This window comes from Pseudochaenichthys georgianus, chromosome 23 (genome assembly GCF_902827115.2).
Source record: "Pseudochaenichthys georgianus chromosome 23, fPseGeo1.2, whole genome shotgun sequence".
NCBI classification, from domain to species: domain Eukaryota; kingdom Metazoa; phylum Chordata; class Actinopteri; order Perciformes; family Channichthyidae; genus Pseudochaenichthys; species Pseudochaenichthys georgianus.
Window position 1 is genome coordinate 15,003,805 of NC_047525.1, and position 19,438 is coordinate 15,023,242.

At 42.5% G+C, this 19,438-nt stretch overlaps 1 protein-coding gene across 8 annotated transcripts in view; it reads left to right on the forward strand.

Annotated features, from left to right (window-relative positions):
- The first annotated feature begins 6,287 nt into the window (after positions 1-6,287).
- The window catches only part of celf2 (cugbp, Elav-like family member 2), a 238,387-nt gene continuing 225,236 nt past the window's right edge, over positions 6,288-19,438 (forward strand). For all 8 annotated transcript variants that reach the window (XM_034075080.2, XM_034075079.1, XM_034075081.2 and 5 more), the window contains exon 1: positions 6,288-6,471. In XM_034075080.2, coding sequence (XP_033930971.1) covers positions 6,419-6,471 — 53 coding nt within the window. In that variant the 5' untranslated portion in view covers positions 6,288-6,418. The remainder of the gene's footprint in view (positions 6,472-19,438) is intronic.

Consider the following 19,438-nt stretch of genomic DNA (forward strand, 5'->3'; position numbering starts at 1 on the left):
AAGAAGCAAATGCATTCATTCACTTACAGATAGGACACACATCGTTTAGAGAAAATCCTTTTTAGTGAAAGAAATTGTTTAAACGTAATCAACTAAGGTCCCTCTGCTAGATAGAAAAAGATGATTGATATAATTGGTTGATAAACCCCTGACTTTCAGATTTCATGGCCATCAAATTGCAATATATCAAGTTACTTGACCAAATCATTTCTTAGAACTTCTTCCGATAGATACAGTATGTAACAGGTGTGTTTGAACATTATTTAAACCCCATGACTTCAGGGTCATTTATTTCCTACATGCTGTTGTTCTACAGTTTTGAGTGCAACAGGATGTCTAATATGAATCTAAAGAGAAAGAAGTAAATAAATAGAGATACATCTGAGAGAGAGAGAGAGAGAGAGAGAGATCATTAACACTCAAAAGAGAGCACTAACACTTAACCACCTTAGATCCAGCCCCCGAGACACCCTCCACTCCAAAGCCAAGAGCTAACCCCAGAGAAGAGTCCCCTATGTCAGCTGGTGCTGAGGCTAGCTGCCCCCTCTCAGAGCCACTCTGACCAGTCTCTCAACAACACTGCTCTCCAAACACCAATCACAGTCAAACGCATTATAACACAATGTAAAGACAACTATTTACAACATTGGGAAGAAGAGACTAAAAGCCAAAGTAGATTAGAATGTTACCTGGCTCTAAACAGAGAGTATGAGCTGGCAGAATATCTCTCTACTGTCAGAGATAGAAAGCAGAGACAGATCCTAACCAAGTACAGGCTCAGTGACCACAAACTGGAAATCGAAACAGGAAGACTCAAAAGATCCTGGCAACCAAAAGAGAACAGAATATGTGGTCACTGTACGACAGGTGAGACTGAGACAGAGATGCACTTCCTCCTGATGACCTCTCAAGACTGAGAGTACTCCTAGGAGAAGGAGACAAGGCACATCTTGCTGCCCTATATGTATACACATGCCACAACCGGAGGGACAGTGAATGACACACACACACACACACACACACACACACACACACACACACACACACACACACACACACACACACACACACACACACACACACACATGTTGAAATGTAATTGTATATATATATCATCAATAATATGTAAACATTTGAAATGTATGTTAATGTTGTTAATTATTTTGTATTGTGATGCTTTGGCAACATTGTTTAATTTAACTTGCATGCCAATAAAGCCCCATTGAATTGAGAGAGAGAGAATATCGAACATCAATACATCTGGCTTTTGTCTGACCTCACATTAGAGCACTCTCCCAGTCCTCCATATAAACGGTGTGCAGTTCAAGTGTATTGCAGTATTCATCTGGTAGAAACACAGAATCAATGTGCAACAGTGTATGAGGGAAATGTAATGCAGCAAATCACCTCTAATGAAACTCAACAAAGAAAACCTAGAACACAAATTAAGACACGCTGCTCGACAGGATGTGGAGATGAAAATAGAAAATACAGATGATAATTAAAACCTTATTCTCACATGCAGACAGGTGTACATTGTATAGGCATTTATAACTACAGATGCAGCAACACCTACTCCGTCAGACACTGATTATTATGCAGAAATTAGAGCCGTGCAGAGGAGAGCTAAACTCTGTTTGATCTCTCTGGTGAGCGTGAACGAGAGCCTGCGTGTCTATGTGAGTGTGTGAGAGACAGCATTAGAGACAGAGGAAGAGGAGAGAGATGCTGTCAACTCTCTCCATCCTCCGCGTCATCCTCCTCCTCCTCCTCCTCCTCCTCCTCCTCCTCAGTGAAGCAGATGTCCAATTGAGTCTATTTAAAGCTTTGTGCTGTATGGCTGCCGATGCTGAGAGCGCGCGCTGTTGCTTTGCATTACTGTTGCTTTGCATTACTGTTGCTTTGCGTTACTGTTGTCTTACCTACACTCTGCGTGCTTCAGCTCTGCACAATACCAGCTTGAGATTACCCCAAAGCTCCCGATTGTAGAAACATTGAAACCCTTATTTGTATTACCTTTGGTGGTGTCAGTTAATTAAAGGTCCCCTATTATACTGTTTGTCATCAATATATTATAGGTCTCAGATATATACAAAACATGTCTCTGAAGTGTTTGGCTCCAAATACCAAACAGATCATTGCAGCATCCCATAATCCCCTCTGTTTCAGCCCTGTTTCCAAAGTGCTGATTCTCTGTCTGTTACTTTAGATGAAAATAAGGAGCCACCCCCCCACGCTCCTCTGAGAGATATTTGGTTACAAAGCACACAATGGTGCTCTAGGAGGAGATTCGGGTGATAAGGTGGGAGGGGGGGGTTACCTTGTTGGTGATTGGCTAATGGTTACACAAGCCAAGAAAATCGTTATGACATCATAAAGTGGCCGAAATCTGATCAGCTCATTTTCAGACAGGTTTTTATATAAATGGATCAGGACAAAAAGTGAGCGAAACTTTCAGAATCTCTTTACACAGAGGGGACACATGTTGATGTATACAAGACAGGAAAAAGTGGATTTTGCATATTAGGTCCCCTTTAAAATATGTAATTGCGCTAATCACAATGATAATGCATGATAAACCACAAGTTTAAATATACTACTTAGGAAGATAAAACAACTACTTGGGCATTTATAGGAGAAATCAGAGGGTTTTTGACTTTAGGGTTTCTCAAAGCATCGACAGAGCCTCTATAATGGAGAGCCGCTGTGCTTCCCCCCCCCGAATAATGTATGTTAAACGTATGCTCGTATTCATATTGCAAGGATTATACGTTCCTAAAGTGGTGACTGTGTCCGTTAGCTCACAATCCAACTTCAAGAACTAGCTAGCTTAAAAAACAAAAGCTGTAAACAAGGACTCTCTACGAACCCTGATGTGAATATGGAGCAATACATCACTTAATTTTATTTTCAAGGAGGTCCTTTGTAATGTCCTCATTGTCATCATTTGCTAATTGTAACATCTGTACTGTTTTGTATTGATTATTACTGTTCTTACTTCTTGTCATTTGCTGGATTGTGACTTGTTTGCAATAAAAAGATTTGTAAAAAAAAAAAAAAAGAACTGGCTGGCTTCAGCAAAATGCCTTTTTCTCCATTTTCACCACACCTAGTGCAGATCATTTGTCACTGATTGTTGTGCCGTAACAGTGAGGTAGTGATGGTTCTTTATGATGTCCAGTGGCCTTCAATCAGTGCAATAAATAGCTTGTGCCACTTTCGCCGCTTTCTTTGACTTTTCACTGCCACGGTGTAATGGTTGTTACCGGGCAGAGTTTGGGGTGGAACTTGGTAATGTAATTAATTTGCATTAATTTCTTTGACTTGTAAAGGTTTCCACATTGATCGCAAGTTCAACGTTATCAGCCCTTATTACATTACGTTATATGTCATTAGGCTGATGCTTTTATTCAAAGTGATTTGCAATCGTTCCATTGCGTAGACATGCCTACAGAAGCAATTTGGGGTGGAAATGCATTGCCCAACGACACTTACTGACATGTTGACTTGGGATCCAACCGCTGACCCTCCGATTTACACTCCCCCCAGAGCCATGGTTGACCATGATTAAAGAAACAGACATTAGGTTTGACAACTTCATTTATTGATTGTCTTTACCGGGCGGGAGTGGGCTTCCATAAACACGCCCTTTTTATGCCTACAAAGTATTTGGGCAAAATATGTTCTAATTGTTTCTCTGCAGTATTATCACTTCAATCTTTATTTTTTTAGTTTGTGTTCAAATTCATAAAGTTTTAACCTAAATAGTTTTTTAATAGATGTTGTAAGGTTCTGTATATGCTATTTGAAGCAAACTTGGATCAATGAAAAAGCCAAACTAGGGACAAGAAGTAAAAATCTACAAAATGTGCAATTTTTACGTTACATTTCATGAATTCAATTGAAATAACCGCAGTACTTTCCCCACAAAGGTTCGTGAGAACTCTTTAGTTGAATAAATACAGATCGTGTTCACACCGGAATAAGTCCCTGGGGAAGGATTAGGCATATGAAGCCGCTGAGGTCACTTCTTCTTCTTCTGCTTTGGGTTTACTGGCAGGCCGCAAACAACTTCACGGCGTATACTGCCACCCGAAGTCCCCCGGCCGGAAGTCCCCGGAGTTGGGGACTGGCTTCAGTAGAAGCTGCTGGGACTCCCAGCAGCTTCTACTGAAGCCTTCCGAGTAAATCACCAGGACGCCGACACCTCCTCATCTCCACCGCACCCATGTTTTATTTTGTGTTGCCATAAGTTAGTCTCTCTGCGTTTGTGCGCTGGGCTAATGCTAATGCTGCTAAAGTGAGGATAATAATGGGCAACCTGGGCCCAGGGGCCCTTGAGCAAAGAGGGCCCTCAGTGACAAGATGAAAAAAAAAAAAATACTATTTTAATTATAATTTTTTTTCGGGCACAACCTCACTCATCATACATTGTTTTCAAATGACACTCACTCTTCGCCATAAATAACACAGCTTTTCTATAGGGTCAAATTAATATATTTTCTAAACCGTCTCTGTATACTGTAGGTCTCACTCAAGCCGCCAGGAAGTGCGCCGGACTCTGATGAGAATATTCGTTGTGGCCAAACGGCAGTACTACACCTCTGTTAGGTTGCTGGGCCCGGAAACACTTTTTCCCATTGATTTACATTGGGAAAGAGTGCTCTGTAAATCGTTGGATAATTTTGTTTAAACTACCCAGTATTAACGTTTGTATAGCCCTTATTAAAACATTCGTTCCTCAAGTTGTAAAATGTGCTAATAACATTATTCTGAGAGTTATTTTCCTCAGCATTATGAACGCGCATCCAACCCACGGGACCGCGCTGCTCGGCACGTTCGTAACTAATAAAACTCCTTGTGTACTTGTACAGCCAGCCAGTCATAGTATGGCATTAAGTGGGGTGCTGCTCTGAGGTTTTGAGTGATATTATCTAGGTATTCCTGAGCCACACTGTCTTGGGATCTCCATTGTATCTTTGTCTTGTGATTTTTTACTAAAAGGGCAAAAGGCTAGACCTACTTTGGTTGAACTATGTGGCTGCGTCCCTGCTTTTGATAAATAGGTGTGCGATTTGACATGCCAGATTGACTGAAAATTCTAAATATTGGTCATGTTGGTATGATTGGGTAGGCGTGGTGTTACTTGTTGGTACGTGGGTTGGGGGGGGGCATGAGTGCCCAGGGGCCCCTGGAGGTACTAATCCGGCCTTGTTTACGGGGCGTGGTTTACATTCCGCCCAGCCAATCAGACATAGGAACATTTTTCTCCCACGAAAGTCCCTGCTCTCTAGCAGGGAGGGAAAAGGGGGTAAAAAGGTTCTCATGAACTAATTTTAGTTCTGGCTCTTTTTGGTGTGAACGCAACATTTTGGAACTAAAGTGGGAAAAGTACTGCGGTGTGAACGCGCCTCATGTAACTATGTTACTTTTAAGGCATCATAGACTGTAATTGTGTTAAGCAATGACTCATTTCATCAGGCTGAAAATAACAAAGCACTTGTGCCATACCTTTGACAGCTTTGGCAGAGACTTTGTTCTGTTGTCCCAAACAATTATCTGAAACAGACACACTTCTCACACACTTTTTCTCTTTCCAACGGGGCTCATCTGTTATTTTCCCAGTGAGCAAATAGATAGCAGCTCAGCATAGGTGGGACTTGGCTGTTGCCTTGTCACTCTATACCAGGGATGACGCACCTGCCACCATGTCTAGGGGAGGAGGAACAAAAAACACAACAGATATCAACAGGATGTGGTGGTGTCAGACAGGAAGTCAGGGTGAGATGATGCCTCAGAAACTGCAACCTACTCTGACCATGGATGTATACGACTCTGACCAGCAGACTGAATTATATTTTTTATAACTTGTTTCCAATGAAATGATCATGCATGATTTAACAAAGCTGTGCTATATATTTGACATGCTTTATCAAGTGACTCCTGATCAGCTTTAGTTGAATAATAAGCTATTTTTGAACGGGTTACATAGCTTTTGTTAACATATTACAGGTAAATGTTAATGCAACTACAATAAGTTCACAATATTTTTCTTAGAAGATTCTCAAGCATATCCTGCCTAATTACTTAAAAGGCAATACCTTCATCTACTGTACATTGCTGCATTTCCATCAGCAGCAGCAGGCTGTGCGCGAGAGGGACCGGAGGAAGCTCGGATACGCGTGTGCAGAGCGCAGGCTTTAAACGGGAGGGGGCGGAGAGAGAGAGAGAGAGAGAGAGAGAGAGAGAGAGAGAGAGAGAGAGAGAGAGAGAGAGAGAGAGAGAGATTTGACAGCGCTCATCACCCACTGAACAAACCAGGACGGGTTGCATCCGAGCGCTCGCTGCCATTCGCACACGGAGTTTACAGCCTTTGCACCCCCTCCCTCTCTCCCGGTGCTGCCCAGCAAAGTCGACCATGGTTTCTATAATTTCAGACCTGGACCCTCTGAAAAGCTGGAACGTGTTAAGGTAAGCGCCCGTGTCCGTTTCGTAGTAAACATGGTGATAGCGGAGAGACAGAAGTGGGGTTTTGTGGAGGAAATAAGGGTCGGACGCGGTGCAGGCAGGAGGTTGCCTTTTGCCTTTCTGAGCTCTGGCGCGTAATTACGCACGGTTTGCGCCGTTTGGCTGTAATGTGCTGCGCTCTGTGTACTTTCTGAGCCTCTCTCCCTCTTCCCCCTTCTCGCTGTCATGAGGCTGACGCATGGAAGCTGCTCCGTGTCTGCGTACATCTCTTTAACCCCGGCATCACCACCACCATCTCCAAACTTCCATTCCAGTGTAGAAGTAGGAATAACACTCATTTATCACCACCACTCCCTCCCTCCATATCCCTTCCTTCCCTCTCCCCACCCCCCACCCCCCCATGCTGATTCGGTCCTTCAAAAATGTTTGCCAGAGAAAAAAAAGTAAGCCCCTCCAGGAATTTATCTTGAAACATTTACTCATGGCTGGTTGCCTGCAGCACGGCGCGTTTACAGACTGTTACATTTTATCTCCCCGAGCTGCAAAACATGTTTTCAGCTACACATCCATTTAGTGCTTTGGCAGGAGGAGGCGGTCCTGAGATGATTCACTGAACCTCCCATGAGGTCAAAGGTGAAACTTTTTCTTGCTCTCCTTGTCTCTAGTGAGCACTCTCCTTTTTGTCAAACAGCTATTAGACTCATAGGCAGGATATAAGGCTCTACAAATCACTATGAATACATCCACTGTCATTAAGCATCTCGGCAGAAAAGCCCATGAATTTAAAAAAGCTGGATTTTGAAAAAGGCCTTGTCTCTTGAATATTTCAGCCACTTGATAAATAAGTCATTATTCCCTCGACGGACTCGGGCGGTAGCGGCGGGGACTATTGCAGATTCTATTTTAGAAACGGGGGAGAGGAGACTGAAACCCTCAAGACCATCACATTATTATTTTAATGCTGCCTCTCCCTACTTTTATCATTTGAACCCCCCCCCCCCCCGCTGCCCTCCATCCCACTATCATCATCCACAAATCCAAAATAGAAAATGAGTGGAGTAATGTAGAGCAGGCATATTTCAATGACAGACTAAGGAGGGGGCTAAATGATGTCATTTCCAAACGTGGTGACCATCTTCAGTGAGAAATAGGACATGCAGCTGACCTCACTCACACACACACACACACACACACACACACACACACACACACACACACACACACACACACACACACACACACACACACACACACACACACCACACACACACACACACACACACACACACACACTCATTCATTCATTCATTAATAGCCACAGTACAGACTTTCTCTGAGCACACACTCAGTCTATTTGCTCAACAAGGACACATCTCCTGGTAGCATTACAAACGTCTTTGACTTTTAGCTAATTTTAGCAGAGCTAGCGAGTTAATAAATTAGACTTTGATCATTCTGGTGCCATGGAAGCCACGAAGTCCAAAGGTCAAAAGTGAGGTTGAAAGTTAGAAATGGACAAATATTCTGCAAACATTTGCCCAGAGTATAATTTCTGTTGTGGCATTTTGAGAGGCTCATTAGTAGTTAGGATGGAAGGAAGCAAAAGGAGGAGAAAAAGGAAGGATGAAAGGAAGGAGGGTTATTTAGCTCCCCTCTGTCTCTCCTTTATTAAACCTTTGTTATTCCTGATAAGAGGCAGGAGCAGCTGTCCCTCTCCAAAGACGGCACATCTTAATAAAGAGCAGCTTACCGCCGGCCGTCACTCACACTCTCTTGGGGTCACACACACACACACACACACACACACACACACACACACACACACACACACACACACACACACACACACACACGAACAGCTTCACACACACGCACAAACGAGCACTCACGCCCACAAACACACTTCTCAATCATTTATGATAATGAAGCTTCTCGTCGGCGCTGTGTGTGTCGCTCTCTCCGTAATGAGACTCACCTCCGTCATGCTCCGACACACACTTAATGCACACACACACACACACACACACACACACACACACACACACACACACACACACACACACACACACACACACACACACACACACACACACACACACACACACACACACACACACACTCATATCATAAACACAGCGGTAACAAGAAAAGTGTGTGTTGTTGTTTTCGAGCACCAGAAGCAGTTGAACAAAGGCGAAGCCTTGAAGGAGCGTAAACACTTGATTTAGTTAGATATCAGTTTCTTAATTTTGCCTCACGATAAAACAGCTGGATCCAGACTTTGGGGGGATTTGAGCGACAGAATTTCATCATCGTTCTGGTAAAAAATATAAAAGAGACATTTAAAACAAGGACATTATGATTGAGATGAAAGATGAGCCCTCACTGCTGTAACACTATTAGGCGGCATGATATGCACATTAGCACAATTAGCTGATTAATGCAGCTCCGTGGAATTTGATTTGCTTTAAATGCAATAAAGAGTTAATGCAAGTGACAAATGTGTGTGCATGCATGTGTTAAAGCCAGTGTTATCTGATCAGCAGCAGGGTGTGTCTCACGCATCCACTATCTGCTATCTTATATCACACACACACACACACACACACACACACACACACACACACACACACACACACACACACATGCATGTACACACACTCGCAGAGGATGGATGTTTGAAATCTGTCGGTGCCTCTCACAGTGCACGTCACATATCTGAAGTGCAGTTCAGTTCTGCCATAATGAGAAACAGCATGCATATTAATTCCATCTGATTACATCCAGCTACACACACACAGACACACACACACACACACACACGGCGAGGTGCGTTCTGGATTCAATTAGGGCGTGGAGAGAGGAGCGCTCAGGTTTTTATTCTATTAATGTCTAGTTAAATCAAGGCTGGGTGTCGTGAAAGAGAAATGAAGTTTAAATGCGTATTTTTGGGGCGAAATCTGTCGAAATCTCCGCCGTCATTCCTCCGCTGCTCCCTCGATATCTGCTTTCACCGTCATCCAATCATCTGAATCCTCACGCAGGTGCGCCGTCCTGCAGTTTCAGAGGAAAGGGAAGAGTCTGAGAGCGGAAAGGGGGCTTGACCTTTGACCCCGCTGTGTTGGTTTGAATTAATCCACTTAAAGAGTTGGTCCGCTTGCATTATGTGTCACTTAATATCCCGCCGGACCGCGAAGAGAGACTCAAATCCATCCGCCTAATTACCAGGACCACTGTTGGAATCTTTAAATCCCCTCTGATAGCGTGTGTGTGAGAGTGTGTGTGTGAGAGTGTGTGTGGTGCTAAGCCAGACCCTTTTCTCCGCTTGGGATTATACTGGTTTAACTAAAGATTTAGAGTGAAAACATTTTGGTAAAAGCCGTTTGTGATATTTCCCCCCGTGAAGTCTCTGTTTTACCTTTCAAATTGGAGCATTTTCAAGCTTAGAGATTAACAAAGTTTAAAGTGTTTTTTGTCATGTTTGAAAAAGCTGAAAAGCATGTTTGACTCGCGGTTCACTGATGCCAATATGTTGAAGACATCATGAGAGTAAAAGCATGTATTTAGTTTGAAAATCAGATTTAAAATGCTCCTCTCCTTCCTTTCCATCCCTGTAATTCCGATGTAGGAATAAGCAACCCTGTCTCCTAAAAATTACGTTCCCACAGAACTAAACTGCATTCTCAATTACGTTTAGCTAGAAACGTATTTACTCCCACGTTACGTTTGTTATGAACGTATCTCAAATACGTTTATTTTCTACATATCTTCTAGAAACATGTTTTCTCCCAGGTTACGTTCCTTATGAACGTATCTGAAATACGTTTATTTTCTACATATCTTTGCCATTTATTGTCTTGCTTATAATAATGATAATAGTCATTTATAAATATCATTTTAGAGCACACCTTTGAAATCGACAATCGGGCTCGATATATGGTTAAATTAAAATCAGTAGGCGAGGCTGTAATTTCGCCAGCTGTTACTCTCATGTGCGAGGCAGAACATAATAGTTTTAACATGCCAAAAAGCTGCTGTGTCGTTCATTGCACCTCAAACATTAAAATATATTTTTATTTTAAATCGTATAATGTCGGACTTTTTTTGTCGTCTTTGAGGAAAAGAAATGGGGTTTAGAGATTCAAAATACTGAAATCTGTATTTTTTAAAATCTCTTCCTTCTAATTTGTTATTCTTTTCTAAATAACACACTGTTATTTACTCAACAATAGCACACAATTATCCTTGTTTTTATTTATTCGTTTAATTCTATAATCTTGGGCATTTTAGCATGCTTTTTAGCCGTAAATAAAGTCACCAGAAACAGACGGGACATTTCGAGATTTAGGATGGCCCAAGACACTACACTACCCATAATCCCCAGCTATCGTTTGGGACTACAGTCCCGTTGACAAACCCAGTGATGTTGCGCCAAGGTTACGCCGAGCGTCAAGCTCTTTGAAATGGAACGAAACCACGGCAGACTATTCAAAACTGGACTCGAACGCCCCCCCCCAGAACTACACATGCTGGCTATTGTGTTTCGCAACATGTTCTCTATGGCACGTCTCTACTGGGAATTGTAGTTTTAAAAGACGTTTTTTCCCAAATGTAGAAGTTGACAGTATTAAACTGTGTACAGCCCTGGAGGTTTAGGCGATAGGAAACACATTGGTGTGTACACATTTAAAACATGTAATTACTAAATGGGTGAAAATCGCTTGTATCCATAATGGGCAGCATTAATATATACCCACACGACAGCTCATTGTTACTTTGTAATTCTACTCCACTACAATTCAGAGGTTAACCTGGTATTTTTACTCCACTACATTTAGTTTAGTTACTTTGCAGATTCTGATTAATGATGTGGAATATAAACAACCCTTAAAGCAGACTTTAGTTACACCTGAATACAATTCAGGGAAGGTGATTGTCAAGTGCCAACAATCAGGAGAGATATTTGATAGTTGGTGCTTGAGAAGACTAAACATTTATCTGCAGATCTTTATAAAGTATATTCATTACTCGTTATTCTCTACTAATAGTTAATTAAAAACTGTATAATGGCTATTTTGCATATCCCTTTCAAGATTTCAAGGTTTTCTAAGGTGTATTGATCTTATACACAACTTGGGTCGCAGGTTCCTCAACAGACATCTATCAATATGTGTGTACTGTATACCTCCACCATTAAACTGTCATATTCTGCACATTTCTTATTCTATCTACATACATAAGAGTATAATTAATGTGTATAATATCATTTAAAATAAGTGTTTCAACATAGTTAACATTGCAGGAAAGCAATATTTTAGACGTTAAGTACTTTGTCAGGCTTAATATTCATCTGTAGATAGATACCCCCAGAGCTTTTTTCTTGTTTAAAAGAAGACCTTAACCTAAAGTATTTTTTAATGTGTTAATAAAGGTTAATTCGTTTTTCTGTTTTGCACCTCCTCCTATTAATATCTTTGAACATCCAGCACTAAACTGTTTTATTGTAGAGATCACTTAGTATCTTCTTGACTTTTTATATTCTATATTTCTATCATTGACCTTCTACTTTCCCCCTATGAAAGTATGTACTCTTAATATTGTTTTGATCAAATAAGATTATTCAACAAAAATAATTCAATAACATGCTTTAACCACTAGGCGGTGCACACAAGGTACACACAGCATACTAATAATAACTTTGTATTATTAGTGTAGACACTTATGTATAACATCTGAAGATGTGTAATTTTATTCATGTTTTTACATAATTTTACAGGATATTGCTATACTATTTCTCTTGTTTTACTTCTTCACATTAATATCTGATTTGTAAAACATCACAGACAGAAAGGCATAGGCTATCCTTCATTTAATAGTAAGCTATTGAAATTGTGATTCCATAGATGTGTCTCCCATCACCCAAATCCCCTGACTATTCTCTCAACTCAGTATTTAGATTCTTATATTCAAAGAAAATCAGTAATATCTTTAAAAACTACAAGTCCTTTTTTATCAGCTGTGCACCGTTATGGTGTAAATATAACCAATATACCAATTGGATCAAATATAAAAGTCAGCCGAATTACTATTGATACTGCAAGGAGACGTATTTTGTGAAAAGAAATTGAAGATGTTGTTTAATTGTTGATATATTTATGATCCACGTCAAGTATTCAGTTTTGGCAGCAGTTCTCCTGTTTGTCTCTCTCTATAAATAAAGAATTACGGCAGATGTGTAATATTTAATGCAGCCGAACCGTGTATTACAATGCCGTTATGTGATGACTTCCAAAGAGAAAAGCAAGCACACTCTGAATTAGGTATTATTTTATTTTTCGTTGTCGGATATCATATCTCCATATAATATCAACACCATATCCCAGCGTGCATTGCGGCTAAAACATCCAATCAACAAGCTTCAAGCTGAGGATCTTGGGTAATCAGTTTAGTGGGTTTGTGGTGTGTATCGCTCAAAATGTCCCGTCTGTTTCCGGTGACTTTATTTACGGCTAAAAAGCCCAAGATTATAGAATTAAATGAATAAATAAAAACAAGGATAATTGTGTGTTATTGTTGAGTAAATAACAGTGTGTTATTTAGAAAAGAATAATAAATTAGAAGGAAAAGATTTTAAAAAATACAGATTTCAGTATTTTGAGGCTCTGAGCCCCATTTCATTTCCTCACAGACGGAAAAAAAGTCAGACATTATACGATTTAAAATAAAAACAAATAAATAAAAGATAAAACACTGGCATGTAATTTACGTTAGAATAAATAGAATGGTTTTGAATAATAGATGAGAGTAAATCTACTTCACTTTACAGCCCCGCCCACTTTTGGGGAAACCAGCGCTGTCATTTGAACGGCGATCAAGCCTGAAGTCACAGAGCTCTTCTGTTCTGATACTGTCCTTTCTTCTGTACAGAAACACGTAACTCTGGATTTGTTTTAATGTTTGAGGTGCAATAAACGACACAGCAGCTTTTTGGCATGTTAAAACTATTATGTTCTGCCTCGCTCATGAGAGTAACAGCTAGCGAAATTACAGCCTCGCCTACTGATTTTAATTTAACTATATATCGAGCCCGATTGTCGATTTCAAAGGTGTGCTCTAAAATGATATTTATAAATAACGAATTATCATTATTATAAGCAAGACAATAAATGGCAAAGATATGTAGAAAATAAACGTATTTAAGTTACATTCATAACTAACGTAACGTGGAAGAAAATATGCTTCTAGAAGATATGTAGAAAATAAACGTATTTGAGATACGTTCATAACAAACGTAACGTGGGAGAAAATACGTTTCTAGAAGATATGTAGAAAATAAACGTATTTGAGATACGTTCATAACTAACGTAACGTGGGAGAAAATACGTTTCTAGCTAAACGTAATTGAGAATGCAGTTTAGTTCTGTGGGAACGTAATTTTTAGGAGACAGGGTTGGAATAAGCATTGTTTGGTCGTTCTTTTAGACAGTCTCTGTTGCCTCCCCATAGATCCGCGCTCTGACTGCTACTGAATTTGACGCATGATTATGAGTGATGACGTGTTGCAGCCTGTGATGTCCCAGCAAGCTATTTCCAGGGATTTATGCTGGGAGGAAACACCTGAGAAGCCCTAAATGTATGTTGCTGTTCTGCGGGTGTCCTCGGGAGCAGGGCTTTTCTGTGTGAGAGGATGATGTTGGGGAAAACAACAGAATTAGGACATGGACTGTAAATGTATCCTCTGTAGTGCCGAGAGATATGGAGTCAGAGGCGGTGCATCGAAGGTACAAAAGGGAACTTCAATCACAAGCTGCAAAGGACATGTTGTCGGGTCGCAGCCCGGGTCGACAAGAGACAGAGCCAAGAGGGCACACCTATGTATAGGTAACCCATAACATGTCCGTGTGGGAACAATAACCGCAACTGTAGTTCCAGGTTTGAATTATGACCCAGTGGTTAAATAGGTGGTCACCACACAAGCCCCCCCAGAATTCAAACATGGCAACAAAAAAATATATCCCCACGTCCGTGGAGGAAGCACCACAAGGGCCGAGGAGGGTGGGGCCGCAGGAGAGGGCAGGGACCCTAACGAGGGCGAGGGCATCCACACCGAGGGCGGGCCGTCGTAAGGGGGCCGCACTAGGTGTTGCGGAGAACCCAGCAGGAAAGAGGGCAACCCGGCCGCAGGCAGACGCACAACGGCGGCGGGCATGAAGTCCTCGGCAGGCGTCGAGGTATCCCCGGAAGAGAGGGCAACCCGGCCGCAGGCAGACGCACAACGGCGGCGGGCATCAATCAATCAATCAATCAATGTTTATTTATATAGCCCAATATCACAAATGTTACATTTGTCTCAGTGGTCTTCACAGTGTGTACAGAATATCAGTATGACAATACGACACCCTCTGTCCTTAGACCCTCACATCGTACAAGGAAAAACTTCCAGAGAAAACCCAGTTTAAAGGGAAAAATGGGAGAAACCTCAGGGAGAGCAACAGAGGAGGGATCCCTCTCCCAGGACGGACAGACGTGCAATAGATGCCGTGTGTAAATTGAAAAGATAATACATTTGCAACATAGGTAGTCCAAATGTTTGGAAATGCATGTGTGTATAATAGGAAGATGAATCCACGAGGATATCCATCCAGGACCTATGATCCAGGACCACAGCCACGACTCAAGATCCAGCGCTCGCGATCCAGGACACAGGACCGCAGGATCATCCATGACTCCGGATCCCAGCGTATATAGACACCAAAAAGAAAGACATTTGGGGAAGCTGGGTTAATCGGAACATGAGTGTACACGGGTATAGACAGAGAGAAGGAAGAAGTAAGATGTCCCCCGACAAACTAAGCCTATATCAGCAAAACTAGGGGCTGAATCTAATCAGCCCTAACTATAAGCTTTATCAAAAAGGAAGGTCTTAAGCGCACTCTTAAAAACGGATAGGGTGTCTGCCGCCCGAACACAAACTGGAAGCTGATTCCACAAATGTGGAGCTTGATAAGAAAAGGCTCTGGCTCCCATTGTACTTTTAAAGATTCTAGGAACAACCAACAACCCTGCATTCTTGGAACGCAATGCCCTAGTAGGACAGTAGGGTATAATGAGTTCTTTAAGGTAAGATGGCGCCTGCCCATTAAGGGCTTTGTAGGCGAGAAGAAGAATTTTAAATTCTATCCTGTGTTCTATAGGTAGCCAGTGTAAGGCAGCCAGAACAGGAGTAATGTGGTCCCTTTTCCTAACTCTGGTTAGTACACGAGCCGCAGCATTTTGAATCAGCTGAAGCGACTTGATTGACTTCTTGGTACTCCCTGATAATAAAGAGTTACAATAATCCAGCCTAGAAGTAACAAATGCATGGACTAGTTTCTCTGCATCGTTTTGAGGCAAGATATGCCTGATTTTTGCAATGTTACGTAGATGGAAGTAGGCGGTCCTTGAAATTGATTTTATGTGGGCGTTAAAGGATAAATCCTGATCAAATATAACACCAAGATTCCTTACAGTCTCACTGGAGGCCAAATTAATGCCATCCATAGTTAGTATGTCTTTAGATAATTTGTTTCGTAGATTCTTCGGGCCAAGTACAATAACTTCAGTTTTGGTCGTGTTTAACATCAAAAAGTTTAAGGTCATCCACGTTTTTAAGTCCTTAAGGCAGTCTTGAATTTTATTTAGATGATTAATTTCATCAGGCTTGATTGATAAATATAGTTGAGTATCATCCGCATAACAATGAAAGTTTACAGAATGATTCCTTATAATATTGCCTAACGGAAGCATATATAATGTGAACAAAATAGGTCCGAGCACTGAGCCCTGTGGCACTCCATGGCTAACTTTGGTTTGCGTGGAAGATTCATCGTTAACACGTACAAACTGAGAGCGTTCAGATAGATAGGACCTAAACCAGCCTAAAGCAGTTCCCTGTATGCCAACTAAGTGCTCTAGTCTTTGCAATAGGATATCATGGTCGATAGTATCAAATGCAGCACTAAGATCGAGCAAAACAAGAATAGAGACAAGTCCCTTGTCTGAGGCTATTAGAATATCATTTGTGACTTTAACCAGAGCTGTCTCTGTGCTATGATGTGTTCTAAAGCCAGACTGAAAATCTTCAAATAAATCATTGTTTTTTAAGTAATCACACAACTGTTTTGCGACCGCTTTCTCAAGAATTTTTGAGAGGAACGGAAGATTAGAAATAGGTCTATAGTTGGCTAAAACCTCTGGATCGAGGTTGTGCTTTTTAAGAAGCGGTTTTATCACTGCTACTTTGAATGATTGTGGAACATAGCCTGATAATAAAGACATATTCATAATATTTAATAAAGAAGTGCTAATTAATGGAAAAACTTCCTTCAACAGCTTAGTTGGAATTGGGTCTAACATACACGTTGATGGTTTAGAAGAGAGAATCATTGAATGTAATTGTTCAAGGTTAATGGCTGAAAAGCATTCTAGTTTACTATCTAGTGTAATATTAGAACTTACGATTTCGGGAGCTGTTGATAACACTATACTGGTCGAAGGCAAGAGGTCATTAATTTTGTTTCTAAGAGTAACAATTTTATCGTTAAAAAAGCACATAAAATCATTACTACTGAGTGCTAAGGGAATAGAAGGCTCAATCGAGCTGTGGCTCTCTGTCAGCCTGGCTACAGTGCATGAAGTCCTCGGCAGGCGTCGAGGTATCCCCGGAAGAGAGGGCAACCCGGCCGCAGGCAGACGCACAACGGCGGCAGGCATGAAGTCCTCGGCAGGCGTCGAGGTATCCCCGGAAGAGAGGAGCAGTCCCCCCGGGAGGAAGGAGCACAACCCGGCCGCAGGCAGACGTGCCGCGGCGGCGGGCATGAAGTCCTCAGCAGGTGCTGAGGCATCACCGGGAAGCAGGAGAGGCCAGACAGGGTCCCGGAGCGCGCCACCCATGGGCCGATGGAGCATGGGCGACGTCCGGAACTGTCGAGGCGAGAGGGGGTCCAGGAGTGCGCCACCCAGGCGTCGATGAACGTGAGTGGCGTCTGGATATCCCCGGAAGGCAGGAGAGGCCAAACAGGCTCCGGAGCGCGCCACCCACGGGCCGATGGCAGCAGGGGCGACGTCCAAAACCGTTGAGGCGAGACGGGGTCCAGGAGTGCACCACCCAAGCGTCGATGACACCGTGAGTGGCGTCTGGAACCGCCGTCGAGGTGGTGAAAAAAATGAGAGTGTCCACATGAGGTCAACCGGCTGGTCGAACCTCCTCTCCGGCACCGGAAAAAAAATTGTTAACAGTCAGATGTCAACACGTCGTTAGTTGCTAGCCGTTAGCTGCTAGCCGTCGTTAGCCGTTAGCTGTTGTTGCTAGCCGTTAGCTGCCACTGCTAGTTGTCGTTAGCTGTTAGCCGTTGTTAGCTGTTAGCTGTCGTCGGTAGCTGCTAGCCGTTATCCCCTCGTGGTTAGCCGCTAGTCGCCGTCAGCTAGCGCAGCCAGGACGTGCAGCCGCACGTCCCGAAGAAACAAGCCCACGAGGTAGCAATGGGGTTGCTGGTCGACCCAGCAGGTCGTGCATCGTCCCCCCGTTGGATAGAAAGCCGATGCGGGAACGGCGAGCAAAGTCTCCAGCCTTCTGCGGAGCGCGCACCGAGCCTCAGTCCGCGTGCCGGTGGCAGCCACGGACGTCTCCAATCAAACCCCGGCATTTCGAGAAAGGAACTCGAGTTCCTTTTGCCGTGTTCGGCTCCGTCCCGGAAACTTCTCAAGACGTATCAGGGTCACCAGTGTAGTGCCGAGAGATATGGAGTAAGAGGCGGTGCATCGAAGGTACAAAAGGGAACTTTAATCACAAGCTGCAAAGGACATGTTGTCGGGTCGCAGCCCGGGTCGACAAGAGACAGAGCCAAGAGGGCACACCTATGTATAGGTAACCCATAACATGTCCGTGTGGGAACAATAACCGCAACTGTAGTTCCAGGTTTGAATTATGACCCAGTGGTTAAATAGGTGGTCACCACACCTCACAATTTGAAAAGCAGATCAAAGTGTAATCGTCTTTGGGGAAACCCTTAGTGTGGGGTCAAACTGTGTTATTAAGTTCAATATTTGTTTATTTTCAACAGTCATAAGATAATATAATATAAAGACCAGCTTAGTAAGCAGTAAAATGTTAGAAATTATTGTTTTTTTTGTAACTCCTATAGTTTCACCACCTTTCTCTTTTATGTACAGTGCTTTTGGGGACCAGTCCCGAACACATTTATCAAGATTTTCTCCAAAAACGTGTCTCTTTCAAATTGCAAAATATCATGCTTAAATATCAGGGGGTATCAGTAAGCGATGTTTCAACCTTAGCTTTGGTAGGGTTTTGCCAAATGACGCACCACAAATACATCTCGTTTCATAGCCACCGTGCATAGATGCAAAAAACAAGTTTAACTGAGAGAAATGGCATCAGAAGGGAGGCTCTACTCAAAACTGAACTCTCCACTTCCCACAGCTGTCAATCAAAGTATTTTTTTCACGGCTGAGAACAATACTGCATTGAGCATCGGAGTGACGGAGGCGTGAGGGGCGGGCGGGAGGAGAGAGAGAGAGAGGGAGGGCTGAATTCCTTCAAACCCCTGGAATCAGCGAGAGATAATTACACAGTTCAGACCAAAGTGCGTCACCGAACACAAAGGAGACGGACAGGAGAGGGGAGCGGGGAAGACTAGATTACAGGAGAGGGGGGAACAGAAGGAGATCGCCCAGGTGTGTTGTTCAGCAGAAAAGTGTCTATATATAGTTTGATATTGTTCCCGAAAATTCCGACGTTGATATAAAGTTATATTTATATTAAAGGTAAATGTAGTCCTGTCCTTAAGTGCATTTTTAAGGAACTTCTATTGCCACTCGATATTGGACTTTACAGTATGTAGTTTAGATTCTGTTTCGTGCTTCAAAAGCCTGGTATTAGTCTGCCTTTTCAAGTATATTTCAGTTGCAGCGG